The 16,030-nt window shown below is 51.9% G+C and overlaps 6 protein-coding genes across 6 annotated transcripts; 2 read left to right on the forward strand and 4 right to left on the reverse strand.

Moving 5' to 3' along the window:
- Positions 1-700: 700 nt before the first annotated feature.
- On the forward strand, positions 701-1,771 carry CTAM01_13578 (uncharacterized protein; the record flags this gene model as incomplete). Its single annotated transcript, XM_060529580.1, has 1 exon — positions 701-1,771. The coding sequence occupies one exon, from the start codon at positions 701-703 to the stop codon at positions 1,769-1,771; it is 1,071 nt and encodes a 356-aa protein (XP_060375837.1).
- A 331-nt stretch (positions 1,772-2,102) lies between these two features.
- CTAM01_13579 (uncharacterized protein) lies at positions 2,103-3,623 on the reverse strand (the record flags this gene model as incomplete). The annotated part of the gene is made up of 1 exon (XM_060529581.1): positions 2,103-3,623. The coding sequence occupies one exon, from the start codon at positions 3,621-3,623 to the stop codon at positions 2,103-2,105; it is 1,521 nt and encodes a 506-aa protein (XP_060375838.1).
- A 927-nt stretch (positions 3,624-4,550) lies between these two features.
- On the reverse strand, positions 4,551-9,493 carry CTAM01_13580 (uncharacterized protein; the record flags this gene model as incomplete). The annotated part of the gene is made up of 5 exons (XM_060529582.1): positions 4,551-5,884; positions 5,987-6,819; positions 7,501-8,122; positions 8,174-8,813; positions 8,882-9,493. The coding sequence occupies 5 exons, from the start codon at positions 9,491-9,493 to the stop codon at positions 4,551-4,553; spliced, it is 4,041 nt and encodes a 1,346-aa protein (XP_060375839.1).
- A 706-nt stretch (positions 9,494-10,199) lies between these two features.
- Positions 10,200-11,790, reverse strand: CTAM01_13581 (uncharacterized protein; the record flags this gene model as incomplete). The annotated part of the gene is made up of 4 exons (XM_060529583.1): positions 10,200-10,872; positions 10,934-11,058; positions 11,144-11,427; positions 11,484-11,790. 4 exons carry the CDS (start codon positions 11,788-11,790, stop codon positions 10,200-10,202), a joined length of 1,389 nt encoding a protein of 462 aa, XP_060375840.1.
- Positions 11,791-12,402: 612 nt separating this feature from the next.
- Positions 12,403-14,196, forward strand: CTAM01_13582 (cytochrome P450; the record flags this gene model as incomplete). The annotated part of the gene is made up of 4 exons (XM_060529584.1): positions 12,403-12,568; positions 12,627-12,777; positions 12,854-14,102; positions 14,161-14,196. 4 exons carry the CDS (start codon positions 12,403-12,405, stop codon positions 14,194-14,196), a joined length of 1,602 nt encoding a protein of 533 aa, XP_060375841.1.
- Positions 14,197-14,460: 264 nt separating this feature from the next.
- On the reverse strand, positions 14,461-15,234 carry CTAM01_13583 (uncharacterized protein; the record flags this gene model as incomplete). The annotated part of the gene is made up of 1 exon (XM_060529585.1): positions 14,461-15,234. One exon carries the CDS (start codon positions 15,232-15,234, stop codon positions 14,461-14,463), a length of 774 nt encoding a protein of 257 aa, XP_060375842.1.
- Between the last annotated feature and the right edge of the window lie 796 nt (positions 15,235-16,030).

The following is a 16,030-nucleotide window of genomic DNA, read 5'->3' on the forward strand; positions in this document are numbered from 1 at the left end:
ACCTGTGACATTCAAGCGGGGGCGCATGCCATATAAAAAGTGTCAAGAGACACGGACGGTGACTCGTTAGCATGGATAAAACATTCCGGCCCGAGATGAACTCTGGGGTGAGACCAAAGTCCGATTGACGCACGATTGACGTTGTTGATTTGATAGCCATAGCCGAGATGGCGTACATTCCACTACCGTGGCGCCGACACTCACCCCCTTTCCCTCGCCTCTTCCCCAGGAAAATGGCTAAGACGTTGGCGTTTTAAGATTAAAATAGGCGCGGCAGGATGAAAGAACGCAGAAGAGCGTTAGTCGGTCGGCAGGCATGACGGGAAGAACGCTAGCAGAGAGATACGAGGGACTAGGAGCGAAGTTCCTGGGAAGAGAATACGAGACGCGACTAAGTGAATTCTTGCTGGAGAGCGAGGCACGACAAACACAACAGCACCGGAATGTAAAATGTCGTCCAGACCGGATGTGATCCGAGTTTTGCCAACAAACTACCCCTTGGCCATCGACGCTGGCTGAAATGTTTACGTTTAATTCGCCGTCTTGGCTTCAACTCGATGTCCTATAAATCATGATCAAAGTTCTCCTACAGCCTCAACTTTCTTTCCAACTCAACCCACACACTCATTCACAACTTTGACATCAAGTCATACCACACTCTTTTACACCACACGGTCTTCACCACCCAAACCCCAACAACATGTCTTCTCACGTGGCTCCCCTCCTGGCCGGGCTGATCATCAGCGCCGCCCAGCTCACATCCGGCTCCCCCGTGGCCGACGCCCCCGTCGTCGCCGCCCCGGTCGCCGCCCTCCTCACCAACGGCACCTACACCCAGGTCGTCACCGCCATCACCACCTACTGCCCCGAGCCCACCGTCATCTACCACGGCAAGTTCACCTACACCATCAAGGAGCCCACCACCTTCACCATCACCGACTGCCCCTGCACCATCACCCACACCGGCCCCGTCCCCACCGGCGTCGCCCCTGGCCCCGAGTGCGCCGCAACCTGTGCCGCCGCCTACGACAAGTGCCGCGGCGCCCCCGACGCCAACCGCGCCACCTGCGCCGCCGAGTACGCAGGCTGCCTCGGCTACAGCCCCTTCGGCCCCGACGGCTCCCTCGTGACTCCCACCGCCTGCTCCGGCACCGCCGTGGTCCCCACCGCCACTGCCGTCCCTCCCATCACTACCGGCGTTTTCCCCCCCACCGGCCCCTCCGGCCCCGAGTGCGCCGCCACCTGCGCCGCCGCCTACGACAAGTGCCGTTCCGCCCCCGACGCCAACCGCGCCACCTGCGCCGCCGAGTACGCAGGCTGCCTCGGCTACAGCCCCTTCGGCCCCGACGGCTCCCTCGTCACCCCGACCGCCTGCTCCGGCACCGCTACCGCCGTCCCTCCCATCACCACCGTCGCCCCTCCCACCGGCACCGCCGTCCCTCCCATCACCACCGGCGTCTTCCCCCCCGCGACCACTGGCGCCGCCTGCGTTACCGGCTGCAACGACGCCTACAACAAGTGCCGCAGCGCGCCCGGCGCCAACATGTCTACCTGCGCTGCTCAGTACGCCGGATGCCTCGGCTACAGCCCCTTCGGACCTGACGGTTCGCTTGTCACGCCTACCGCTTGCTCTGGTTCTGCTACCGGTGCGGCGCCTACTGCTACTGCGAAGCCTTTGCCTTCTGTTGTGCAGGTTGCGTCTGCTGGGCGTGCGTCTTTCGGGGTCGCTGTCGCGGCTTTGTGTGGTCTTGCTGCCGTTGCGATGTTCTAAGGGATGAGGGGGTGGAGAGTTTGTCGAGATTGTATCTCGGGGGTTGGGTATTGGATTCTGTGTTGATAGTTGGCTTTAATATATTGTATTCATGAGACCGACCTTTAGACCACCTGACGCCTACATGTCGTGAGGTAGGAGTTGCTCCATGATGAACAATATCTTCACGCTCAAACATGGCTTGAAAAGTATGGCTTCATTTCTGGTGCCTGTCCTGTTTGCAGTATGTCTCCAAGATAAGAGGTCGATTAATAATGATGTTTGGGAGCGATTTCTGCTGCACTCCATGTTGCATGATTTACCCTGGTCTAGGTACTGGTAAAGTACGCATCTATGTCTTATCAGCCACGAGCATCAGATTCCGTGGCGATATTGAATAATCAAATATCGGCACAACGTCGACATGTTGCCCCCCGTTCTCCGTCAGGAACAAATACCGATCTAGAGCAATTACGCTCTCGACAACCTTGCAGCACAGAACACTGAGCGTCCACAGGATCGCCACTTTGCCTTCATATCCTCGATACCTTTCCTCATAAGCTAAGAGATCAGCATCGCTGATTTTGCTCTCGTCAACGTTCAGGCATCCCATCGCTCTGCGTGCGAACGCATTAAAGGTATCCATGTCTCCCTTTCGCACGCCCCACACCGGTCGATCCTCCTTATCGAGTTCAATCCCTTTATCGTGGAAAATCTTCTCCAATAAGGCTCGATAGAAGCGACGTTTGGAGTACGTCGACTCTGGTTTGCTCGGGTCTGCCCTTTCCCAATTATTCGGCGCCTGGCAACCCGTCATGAGCGCCGTGGCACTCAGCGTGACGTTTCTGTCTCGCATCTTTGCACTGATGGGGAATCCATCAGGACAACTGGCGGAACGCGGGACGATGTGGTTGTAGCAGCATCCGACGGCGCCCAGACACACGATGAACGGGACCGTGGCGAAGTACCTCAGCATGTGCTCAGACAGATTCCCGCACGCGTGGAGGCCGACCAGCATGCACTTCTCGTCTTCAGCCCAGGCCGCCATCTCGTCCGCCAAAGGTGGCGTGCCGTCGATGTAGCGCCGCATGTGCTGGATTCTGCTTTCGGGAATACCAAGACTGGCCGCGCAGGCCTTTGAGGCCGCGATTTGGGACTCGCTGCCGTCGATAGCTAGGACGCGGAGCTCTGGGAAGAGGTAGGCTAGTGCGATGGAGAGGTAGCCTTGGCCTGAGCCCATGTCGATGATGTGGGTTATGTTGTTTGTTTGGCAGACGCTGTGGATGTATGCGGCGGCGGTGGAGACCTCTGCAATCTTTTTGGTCTTCATGCGGCTTGTTAGGATCTCTGGGAGGGCGATAGTCTTGCCGGGGCGTTGGTCTCGTGGAAGAGCGAGCGACCGGATGCTCTCGAGCCACTTAGACAGCGAATCTGGCCTGTCTGGCAATTGTTGGTGTCGTTGGCTTTCATTTGCTTCCTCATTTGCCAGTAAGGAGGGTCCCAGCTCTTCGATGCTGTCGATCAAGTCTTGTTGGGCTATGCGATGATCTGGAAGTGATTTCCACCAGGATGTCCATTCCACGGGTAGAGCGTCCCAGGCATTGTAGATGAGTGAGTCGTTGACGTGGATGTCCCCAGTAATCTGGCGGACTAGGGGCGTTCCAATGAACTTGATGAGATCTTCCGTATATTCATCGACGCTGTCATATAAATTCGGCAACGTAATCATGGTTTGGTAATTAGGCGTTATGTTGTTGGTATTGTGTTGTCGAAGAGCGTAAAACATGGGCCAGCAGTCCAAGGTAAAAAGTGAACTTTGGACGCCCTCTTGCTGCAGGCGGTATGGGGCGGCAGAATCTAATGGGAACAACATGATCGGAGCAAACGAGATGTAAAGCTGGTTTGAATAAGCGTTTTGCAGTTTCCTTGCAAACGAATCCATTATATTGAATGACTCAACTTTCAAGCCAAAAAAAAAAAAAAAAGATCACATATAGCGAGTGGCTAGACAGTCTCCTATATACACTTTGGTGTCTAGTAGAAGTCTAGCATCTATTGTTCAACGCAAGACTAAGCTTTCGCTTTTCATCACTCCCAAGATTAACTATTTTTGTCACTGTATTCAAGTGCTCAAAAAATACGGAAGACTTGAAGATTTGTGAGCCACTCTCTTTCAACTCTCTTTCACCTCCTTGCGACTGACAAGCACTCCTTTCTCGTACCTGACGGCCTATACACCAATGCTCGACTCGCAAGTAGTCGGCTTCATAATATATGTGTTTTGATCCCATATCCTCGGGGCCAGAATGAGTGCCTTATTTTCTTTATCTCGCAAGGCGTTAAGAGAGCTCACGTTCTGCTCTGGCGGAATGTCATCAAACCAGGTTTAGACGCCGAAGTCTCACGGGGTCCATGGCCTCTCCCACATAATCTGCTGTCCATTTTTGACGTTGAGCCGTGTGTACCTGTCTCCCAAAGCTGAATTTTCCGGGAAGAAATTCTGATGAATGAAGTTTGAGTTTTACCTCGAAGAGAAAATAGCTTCACGTTCTCAGGCAATCAACATGATAGCATAGGGGCAGCAAAACTGGGTGCATACCCAAAAGTCTAGTTGATCCAGTCTTCCATGGTCATGATGGTACGCTCTTATCCCAGCAGCTTCTAGAATCGTCGAATGAGTGCTTCTTTTCGCTTCACTCGATATTGACTGAGACTGTGCTGTGGTAGCTGCGATGTCAAGGTGTATTCCAATACCTATTTTATATGTGGATCTACATCATGGCAACCAAAACGAACATAGCTAGTAATTTCGCCCTTTGAACACCGCGCCTTCACTCCATTCAAGTTTCATGATATCCCAAAACTTCCTATAACGATCCACAGAACCCTTCCCGTGTTCCTCGCTGATACACCCGAGCCATGCCTCGTCGCATTCGGGAAGCTGATGACAATCTGGCCTGGCTCCGGAGTCCAGTAGTATCTTGACTATATCCCAATACCCTTCGAAGATAGCCGCATTAAGCGCGCTTCTATATTTCCCGCCACGAATGTTCGTATCGGAGCCCTTCGTAAGGAGTAACTCGACAATTTGTAGCTCGCCTTTCCGCGCTGCTGCTTGTAGAGCCGTACCAAAGGGTCCGGCTATTGTGTTGGTATCGGCGCCCTTCTTGAGCAGCAACTCGACGGCTTTTACATCGCCTGTGCATACAGCTGCCTGTAGAGCTGTGCCAAAAACCCCGCCTATCATATTGACATTAATTTCTGGGCAGTTATCGAGGAGATATGTGAGGCCATGAATACAGGCATGAATTTCTCTGCCACGCTCAGCCTTTGGGGACGTCGCCGTCACACATGCCGACTGTAACGGAAATCCAAACTGGCCGGCTTCCAAATTGACATCAGCGCCATGTTCAAGCAGAAAGCGGACTCTGGGGACGACAATGTCTGATTGTCCGAAGAGCTCAAGTGCAGCCTGCAAAGCAGTGCCGTGTTGCTGACCTCTGCTGTCATTTACATCGACACCGTGATCGAGAAGTAGCTTCAGCGTATCAATGCTTGCTGTGTCATAGCTGCGAATCGTAGCTGCAGCATGCCAGGCGCTCCCGAATATCCCGCCTTGAGCATGGACGTCGGCGCCATGTTCAATCAATAGCCGCGCGATATCGCATGCAGGGTTGTCGAGAGTGTCCCAGTTTGATCCACAGGCCGCCTGGAGGGCGCTCCCGTATTTCCCGCCAGCAGTATTCACGTCGGCGCCATGATCAAGTAATAAGCGCACTGCTTCCATTTTGCCACTCGCGCAAGCGCTTTGAAGTGCTGTGCCGTGAATCCCTCCTTGCCTGTTGACTTCTGCACCTTTGCTGAGTAGCAAACTCTCTAGGTCAACATTGCGGACGTTGTTGGAAACCGCGGCTTGAAGCGCACTTCCAAATTTTCCACCGGGGGCGTTGACATCGGCCCCCCTCTCAAGCAGTTTTCTCGCCATCTCCAAAGAACAATACTCGCTCGGGCCAAAGTCGCTCTGGTAACCACTCGCAGCTTGTAAGGCATTGCCATACTCTCCGCCTTCGACACCACAATCGGCACCTCTATCCAGCAAAAGATCAACCAGCTCCGGATATCCTATCTCGCAAGCTATGTGTAATGCTGTGCCGTAACGGCCTGACTGATTGATTTCCGCGCCTTTGTCTAGAAGGAGGCGAACTGCATCAAGGCTAGATTTGTCGTAATACTTACACCACATGCATATAAACTGTAGTGCTGTGCCGTTCTCTCCTACCGGACCATCCACGTCAGCCCCCATGCTCAGCAGGTTTTCAAGCACCGCAATGGCATGAGACCTTGGAAAGCCGAGACAAAAACAGATGCTCCTGCATGCCTGTTGAAGCAGGTCTCGGCCATAGTTTGAGTTGGGATGAGCGCCCTGCTGTAGAACAAAGTCCAGAATGCTCTGCTTCCCCTCCTGTTTCGACAATTGGATTGCCCAAAAGACAGCACTCTTATGTTTAGTACACCCTTTGCTGATATCAGCACCGTTGGCGAGGAAAAGCTGCAAAAGCTCTATGCACTCAGTGATCTCGAGTGAGTCGAGCGAGATTTTGAAAGAACTTAAAGTCTGAAGCAGACACGACAGAACACACTCCGCTTTGCGTACATCAGCTCCACGACCCACAAGCATTCGCATGCCTGCGAATCTCAAACTCCTGGCCGCGGCTTCCAGAGGTGATCCGGATTCTTCATCATGAGCATCGATATCTGCGCCGTTGTCGAGCAAAACTTCCATGACCGCTAAATTGCCTTGGCGTGTCGCAGCCTGTAGCGCACCAGAACGTGACCTATGTCGAGCGTTGGCGTGAGCGCCTCTTTGGAGAAGGAATTGGACGACCCCGATGTTTCCCCCCTCCGCTGCCTCTATAAGGGCCTGGTCGAGATCTTCATGAACCACGAATCTGCCGGCCCATGAATCTTCACGAAGCAGCCACTTGGTGAGCTCAAGAGCGCCGAGCTTGGCGGTGTAGCAGTACGGCCGCCGATGCTTTCTCAAGATCGCACTGCCCTGGGATAGGGCACTGTCAGCGAGCGAGAGTACTTCAGGTGTCCATAATCTGCGCGGTACTTGCTCCAGGTGCCATGCCCAGTCGTGGAAAGCGTACGATGTTAAGAATAACTGTGGTTCTCGATAACCCTTCCCAGAGATTACCCTTGGATTTGAACCGTAATATAGGCAGCAGTGGGCAATGTGTAGGTGAGCCTCTACTTCAGTGAAATGGAAACATCTGGCACGGCTTTGTTGTATGCGGTCGGATATCAGGTACTCTTTCACCGTGAAATGAGCGAGTCGAACGATTGTTGAGTAATGATTGCCTTCGGTAGTCACGAGGCTGGGGAAATATCGCAAAACCCCTTTCGGATTGAACAGCCGCTTTTTCGTGTGATCTCCCGCAATCTCAGGATCAAGGATGAATACTTCGGCTAATTCATACAAATACAGCGGCCTACTCGACGAAGCTAGCCATTTTAGAGACCTAAGGACATGCGGTTGGAAGGTGGTATCTAAGCTCAGGAGCAGCCTATTATATGTGTCGTCAAGTCCCAAGGGGAGATCATTCAATGCCGAAAGTATGGCATCTTCCGAATTCAAGTGTTGAAGGACTTCGAATTGGCACACAAGGTATTGAAACCTGAAAGAGGTACCAAGTGTTAGCTCCAAGACAGCGCCATGATTCAATTCACTCTGTTCAATGACTTACATTCCATCTGCTCTTGCGAGCAATACGTTTTTTGCTTTAACCTTCATGTCGTTGGGCCAAAATTCGTATGTTCTGGTTGCCAAGACTGAGTCAATGTACAGACCAAGATCACCATTCAAGCCCGTCTGAGTGTCTGTAAGACTAATGGTGCGCTTAGCCGGCAGATGCACTACCTCGTCGATCCTGGTATTAATGTCCGGTTCGGCTCTGCCTGTACATAGAATGTGGAGATTATCCGGCATTACAGTAAGGATGTGGTTGAGGCAATCTAGCAGCCTGGGCCGCTCCCCGTCAAGAATTGGACACTCGTCGAGAGCGTCTACCACGATAAATACCGCTGAAAACCCACGAACAACAGCTATTAGGGCGGCTTCAAGGGTTTCTATGTCTGGGCGCTCCTTTTTGGCGACATAATTCTCAAACTTCTTGATTGGACGTGGCGTGTCGGGACGGCTCGCGCAAAGTTGGCCAATAAGCGAAGATAACATAACGGTTACCTTTTGTTGCTCCGTGTTCCCAAAGCTGAAGAAGTAGTACGCCAGCGCAACCTGAGGATCCTCCTCTGACTGTATTTTCAAGTGTTTAATGACTGATGAGCTCAGAATCGACTTCCCGGAGCCAGCTAGACGTCGTCAGTAGTGCATACCTGTCAAGTGACCATTGCATGCCATACCTTTGCCGTTGAGCCACAAGAAAGATTTTGGCGCTGTCTCCCACGTCTTGAAATCTTCGTTGTCTTTAATCAGCCATTCGCAAGTGCCACTGTGGTGTTTGCTACGTGCGGCATTGTACTGCACAGAGGGGTCAACGGTGCAGAGCCACTCGAGCAATTCTTTGCGCTTCTTATGGTTCTGGATTTCCTCAACTCTTCTTCTCAGATCGGAAACATCGGTGCCAATATTTTCCCAGTGTTTCATGGCTTGTTGATGCCGCGCCTCTGCGTTCTCCCATTCGTGAGTATACGCCTGGTCCCGCACATGATTGCTTACTTTGTCGAATTCGGTCTCGTGATAATTGATCTGTTCAAGCAGCTCTTCCCAGTCATGATGCTTCACAGAATCAAGCGCCATGCGAGAGGCAGTTTTATGGTTGTGGTAGCGATAGCAAACAATCTGAAACTTGAGGATCTCTCTGTACAGTCTTTCCAAGACGAGTCTGTAAGCAGCATGCGGCTCCGACGAAGCCTCGCTGGTCTTTGACTCGTAACGCCGAACATAGAGATCTTCCCACATAGAGCTTCGTACTATGAGGGACGATATATGCTCAAGCCCCTTGGCCAGAGCGGCGGCTTGATCCAAGGGATTGAGAAGCAGCTGTGCAGATCATCCAAGATACGTCAGTCTCCCAGACCAGGTAGCGAATGTGAAGGGTAGTAGCTTACCGGCAGTAACAAGCTCACACCACTCCAGGCAATCGACGCGTATGGATTTGAGACCAGAGCTTTGGCAACGAAATCATTGGCCCAGTCGACCACGGCTAGGACGGGCTTTACAACATCCTGGACTTCCACCTCGGAGCTGCCAAATTTCAACTTCCAAGACTCCCGGTTGACTTGGTCCATCTTGTGCTTGAGGATCGTTGCCAACCAGTCTTTCGTTCCAGTATGTGAACGTACGTCGACACCAAGGCCAGCAGCCAAGTTGTCGCATATCTGGTCCTCGAACTCTTGGACGAGGCTCTCTTCTTGATTTCGCAGGTTATGATATGCCACGTCCCACAACTGCCGAATAGACCCTTCACTGTTTTGGGAAGGCGTTAACTTCGCGGCCGGCTCGTCTCGTGTATCTTCTTGAAGCGTATTTGATGGTTCGGTGGCTGAAATCGATTGCGCTGTTCCCGAAGAACCGGTCGTGCAGGAGCTGGGTACCTTCTCCGCGAGCGCACTCGCCTGCTGCCGTGGATTCGGGTGGGCGTGAAGTGGTTCTTTGGGGGCGTCATCTTTCTTTGGACCACGGATGAGGTCCTTCAACTTCTTCTTCAGACTCAAACCCATTTTTTCTGATCCACTGATCCAGAAATGATGTGAGAATGGCAAGAAGGTGCTGCCAACTGTGGCGGCAAGATTTCGATGAGGGGAAAATGCGGCTGGACTGCCCAACGCCCTTTTGAGTCTTCTTGTTGGCCAATAGAAACAACAAATTTGATTCGAGGTCGCTTGTATGCGGCCAACCGCCGCCCCTTACCAGTGCAGATGGCATGATCCAACCGGGTCCAACACGCCGAGGAGAGATCAGCCAGCCAGCGTGATTGCTTCAGTAGGGTAGAATCGGTTAATGTCTTATTTCTCAAATGTACAGCGAGAAGAAGGCGTTTTGAACTTCTGGATGCGTATGAAGCGAGCGACTTGTCTCATGACACACTAAAGAATGTGCAGTGAACTCAAGAAATATGCTCCTGATTGATTTCGTCCAAGTTGGGTGCTGTTTATCACCATGGTCCAAATAGCATGCCACGTGATCACGGGACATAGCCAAACCCGGCTGTCCGCAGTTGATGCGACTGATTGCGGAGCCCACTGCCAAACAAAAGGCATATTTAGATCTGAAGGCTTCGTCTGCCTGCATGATATTGACCTAGTCCCTCTCTCGCTCCAATATTGAGTCGATATCGGTCATGTCCTAAGTTTGACCAGCTTTGCGTTGTGTTCAGTCAATACTGAAACATTTATCCCAGACTCAATCAGGCGTATGGATTTTCTTTCAATTTAAACAGCCGAAAATAGTCTCCCAATGGGGTCGGAAGATGTCTTCGCCGTGGACTATGTCCAGCCAGAGAACACTTCTAAGACAGGCAAGTACACTAACCCAGCTTTCCACTTGGGCCAGTGCCACAACATCTCTTGCCAAGCCAGTCAACCAGGTGTAGTGCTGGGTTCCCTGCGAGGCAACCATGCCTACAGTCAGAAGCCAGACGAAGAGACTGTTGCTGGAGCGAGCGTATGGTACGAGCTCCACCAGACTTTCCATCAGCCGATTGACAATCGTGTTGAATATGACGGCGTGTGAGTAATACGTCGGACCTTGGATGATGAAGATGTAGAGTATAGTCGCCAGTCGGATAGTTTCACTAGATGCCGAATGTGGCTCTACCACTTCTGGAGCTGACAACAGAAGTCGGTGTATGACAAAACATGATAGGTCATGTAGTCTTGTTGGTTGTAGCGGTGCTTTCTGCGCGCGGCGAAAAATACTCCGAAGCCGTATTAAAACATTTTCGACCTCGTTTTCGATCTCAACATCGCCGAGATGGGATAGATCACTGTCTACAATAGTTGGATCTATCTGCCATTCAGGAGGTGTAGGGACACCGTCGCCAATGCCTCCGTCGTTCTGCGTTTCAAACTGAGGCAGGCCGGTAACAATCATCGACACCCTTCGAGGTCAGACAACGTCAGTATGCAAATGTTGTGCTATATAGCTTGTATTCAACGTACCAGCTGACCATCCTTGCAGTTAGTGGACTGGTTTGTCTCACTGAGTTAATGCCTCCTCGCATATTGACAAGTCTCTTCACTCCATCAACGTGCATTTCGCTAACTTGGATATTTCCTTTGCCAAACTGGTTGCATGGAGAGAGTCAGTAAGCATGTGACAGCATCGAATCGTCACGAGGTTCTGGCTGAAATGAACAAGGCCAGGCTCACCTCGATAGCTGCTAAAGTGATGACTGAATTCATGGTTCCATCTTGAATGGCCATTGAGTCGTCTTGAACCTTCCGGCGAAGTAGAGCAACTGAATCCGCCATCAGAATTTCTGATGACTGAAATCCTTTTTGAGCCAGCAACTCTTCGTCGAGACATGCTGTTTGTAAAGAGACGTGAAATAATGCTGGATCACCGAGAGCTAATGGCCACCATGAGACGAGGAATGGATTTGACGTCGCGTTCAGATCTAGAGGGTAGTATTCGAATGCGATCTTGTGGAGAACTACATGGGTTAATGAGCTAGACGTGGATCGACAGGTTTAGTCGTAATAGGCATACAGCTATGGATAAGACGTTGAACTTGATGCCGCGGCAGTCTAGTTTGAGGATAAGAGTCAAAAGGATCAAGAGATCCAAATCGATAGTTGGTCAAAGCACCGGATCCGTCCAGCGGAGGTCCCGGCGACGATGTTGCGCTACCCCCCGGTGCGGACCCGGAAGCAGCCGGAGCAGCCGTCAGGGGTTCGTTGGCGTAGGCGCACAGGACCTTGCGCTTGATGCAGCGGGAGCACCGCGGCGTGCGGAGGTCGCAGCTGTGTTTAGACTTTGCACACGCAGCACAGGACCGGCGGAGGGTTTGGCGCATGTTTGTGCGAGATCGACTGGACTGGGGGCGATGAGGACATGGAAGAATTGGACTGAAGTGAGTCGATGGTCCCTCCGTGAGGTCGAAAGGAGAGAGAGAGAGAGATGAAAGTGATCCAATGGTGGAGACAATGGTCTGAGAGCTTCGCCCGCGTATCCGCGAAAGACCGAAGAGCTGCTCCCGCTTGAGAGTTCGTTTCTTGCGGTGTCCTGACCGAAAGGGGTTTAGTCGCCGCAGTTTCAATCGTTAGGGATCTCGCTGCTCAGTTCCCTCCCTTGTCAAACTCCAGTTTTGTTTGCTGACAAACATCGAGTTGATTACCGAAAGAGGTTTAGTCTCCGCAGGTCGATGAGATGCCAAGACTTCACAGGGCTGGCTTGTTCCGCGGTTTGGGAAGAGAAACGAACGATGTTCTGCATGTGGTTCAACCAGACAGAGACCAGTTGAAATGAGATTGTGCTTGATGGTGTTTACAGGATACGAATACGCAAGACGAAACCCCCTTTGACGTTTTGATGGGTCTACTGGCTTCCTTTAAAGAGGTGCCGAGATGTCCCTTAGATGCTCTCCTGGCGGGAAAGACGGTCCAGCAACACCGTTGTAGACTTTAACATGGCTTCAGCAATCGTCGACACGCCTATCGTACAGCCTGGAGTAAGGCAAACATGGTCTAATGAGACGGTTCTGTCGCCTAGCACGCTGCCGGCTTTCTTTTCGGGCTGGTCAACATGGCAGTACATCGTCACTTTCCTTCTTGGCGTCGTCGTGTACGATCAGGGTACGAGCAGACCTTGAGCTCCTCAAAGACCACAAGAAAAAGACTGACATATTGCCAGTGATGTATCTCAAGAGGAAAGGCTCAATTGCTGGACCTGCGTACAAGATCCCCCTCATGGGACCCTTCATCCAGGCTTTACACCCCAAATTCGAGGAGTACCTTGCCCAATGGGCGAGCGGTCCCCTCAGCTGCGTGTCAGTCTTCCACAAGTAAGTACTTTAGCTCAGTCAAAGAAGCAAGTCCTCAAGGTCACTTAGGTGCATGCCCTGATCATTGATATCTCAGGTTCGTGGTTCTTGCTTCTGATCGCGACATCGCCCACAAAGTCTTCAAGTCTCCAGCCTACGCCGAGCCATGTATCGTCCCCATCGCCAAAGATATCCTCGGCCACAAAGCCTGGGTCTTTCTTCAGGGCAAAGAGCATGCCGAGTACCGGAGAGGCCTGATGCCCCTGTTCACCAACAAGGCAATGGCAACATACCTCCCAGTTCACGAGAAGGTGCTGGGCGAGTACTTTGACAAGTTCGTTGCCGCAAGCGAGGCAAACAACGGAAATCCCATGGCTTACATGGCTCTCTTCCGCGAGATCAACTGCGCGCTCTCGTGCCGTACCTTCTTCGGCGACTACATTTCTCAAGACGCCGTCAAGAAGATTGCCGACGACTTCTACCTCGTCACCGCAGCACTCGAGCTTGTCAACGTTCCTCTCTCTATGTACATTCCCGGAACAAAAGTCTGGCTCGGAAAGCGCGTGGCTAATCAGGTCCACGCTGAGTTTGCAAAGTGCGCGGCCGCGTGTAAAGCCAACATGGCCAAGGGCGCGACTCCGGCATCCATTGTTGACCACTGGGTTCTGCACATGATGGAGTCCAATAAGTATCGCGAGAAGGTTGCTGCTGGCGACACCGATGCTGTGAGACCTTCAAACATGATCAGGGAATTCACCAATGAGGAAATCTCAGAGACGCTCTTCACCTTCCTCTTCGCATCCCAGGATGCGTCTAGCAGTGCTACGACATGGCTCTTCCAAGTCCTGGCGCAAAGACCAGACGTTGTTGAGCGCCTTCGCGAAGAGAACCTTGCCGCGAGGGGTGGCGACAGCACCAAGCCCTTTGACCTCCCCATGCTAGAATCGCTCACCTTCACCAACGCCGTCATCAAGGAGCTCCTCCGTCTCCGGCCACCCGTCATCTTCGTTCCCTATCTTGCAACCAAGAACTTCCCTGTTACGCCGAAGTATACCGTTCCCAAGGGATCCATGATCATTCCGTCATGCTACCCGGCCCTGCACGACCCCAATGTCTACCCCAACCCCGAGTTCTTCGACCCTGACCGATGGATCACTGGAGACGCCGAGTCCAAGACCAAGAATTGGCTCGTGTTCGGTGCTGGACCACATGATTGCCTTGCGAGGAGGTATGTGCCACTGACGATGGCTGCCATGATTGGCAAGGCGGCGTTGGAGATTGATTGGAAGCATCATGCCACGGAGAAGTCGGAGGAGATTAGGGTGTTTGCTACATTGTTTCCAATGGTAAGTGTCTGGTCATGTCTCAGTCTCTAACTTCGCAGATGCTGACTCTTTTCTCAAGGATGAGTGCCAGTTGAGCTTTACCAAGCGACAGTGAGACTCGCTTGCTGAGTTGATACGCTAGCTTTTGCCTGTTTCTTCTATAGAACACGCGGATCTGTCTCTAAGCATGATGACATTGGGGGACTTCAGAGCCTCACACGACTATCTTATTTTTAATGACGAAAATATTCCATATGAAGGCCGTCCTGGTAACCTTCTTCACAGTTCCTAATTCCAAACACAGACTCCCTTGCCTTGTAAACGACAACACCTCGAACGCCCAAGTGATCTGATAGCACCATTTCCCTCATTTCAGTGATCAACCGCGAGAATTCCACATACCAATAACGTCATCTGCAGTAGCCTCCAGGGCCTGCTGCTCTTCCGGGCTGGAGGTCCAGCTTTCAGTCCCGGCAATGTGCACCAGCCCGGGGTACTGTGGCGGAGGAGTTATCGGGGACACGGAGAGTCGCTGGGAACTGTTGGATACACTGCTGATCTCTGGGTACACCTGCATCGAGGGGACTGCAGCTACATGCACCCTGTCCCGATGAAACATCTCCATCCGTCGCGAGCGAAGAGATGCCGGGGACGGCTCGCTGTGGAACCCAAATCGTCGGCGGGATGGTTCCCAGCCAAGCGTCGGACTGTTCGCAAAGCGCGGACGGCCTCGCATAGATTCTCGAGGTGACATGTTTGATCTGTTGGAGGGGTAATGGGAAGGACGACTGATCAAGGAGGGTACCAGAGAGCCTGCATCCGATGAGGTCGCGCTAGTGTTGTTGGTACGAGTCGGACGCAAAGGCGTAATGACGAAATGGCCATCTACCTCACACTCAATCGACATTGAACCTTGACCCAGATAGCACTCTAGGTCAGGAAGTCTGATGACGGTGCCGGTGGTTGCGATCGACTCGGAGTCGTTGATGCCACTGTCTCCTGCAGAGCTCGCTGCATCGAGGGCAATGCCTTGGATGGAAACCCTCAAGGAAAAGTTACCAGGCCGACGACGTAAACGCCGACTACCCGGAAGCGTGCGGTTGGTTGAGGAGGATGGTACTTCTGATCGACTGCGCTCAGAGTCAAACGGCATCGTGAGCTAATCAACGACTGAGCTGGCTGTAGCGTAGGTTGCTGTTCAATGTTTTTGAAAGACAAGTGTGAACTGGAGTTTACTAAAGCTGTTGTGACTAAGTTTATTGTAGACATACGAGGTCGCTCGAGTTTATCTATATGAGAATCAAACATCTTTCTTTGCTGTTCTACCGCGAAATTTCAAAGAGTTGTTGATTCTGACTTGAAGTTGTGAGAGGATTCGAGATAAGCCCAAACAGAAGCGGGTTCTTTGCTGTCTGTTCAACCCTTAACTTCTAGACTACTCTGGTAGAGTAGGATCTTTGCTAACTATAGAACCACATATTCATGAAAAAAAATGGGAAAGACATGAGCAACTCGTCAAAGAAGCGCATTTCAGCGAGACATATTGCTGCAGCTTTGTTTCGACTGTGGCTCCTTGCTGTATTTCTGGGATTAACAAGCTGGTTGGTTGTCCTTGTGGAGCCAAGGGCAGCCCCCACTCATAGTTGCATTTCAGCCCTCCACGGTCAACTCGGAAACGGGTCGGTTAGCTCAGTTGGTTAGAGCGTGGTACTAATATTTCACCTGAAATGTTGTGTAATGCCAAGGCCGGGAGTTCAAGCCTCCCACTGATCACGAACCTTTTGTCACGGGCACTATTTACTGTTTTGCTGAAATAGCTAGTGTCCATGAGAGTTCCACGAGAACCATTTGGCGATAGACAATTGTGGTGCGCAAATTTGTATTGAAGTTTTGTGTGATGTGGGGAAAATGTTGGAGACAGACCACCTGAAAGGGTTGGAGAAAAATCG

The sequence above is a fragment of the Colletotrichum tamarilloi genome (assembly GCF_030869305.1).
Source record: "Colletotrichum tamarilloi strain Tom-12 chromosome Unknown Scaffold_99.1, whole genome shotgun sequence".
Lineage (NCBI taxonomy): Eukaryota > Fungi > Ascomycota > Sordariomycetes > Glomerellales > Glomerellaceae > Colletotrichum > Colletotrichum tamarilloi.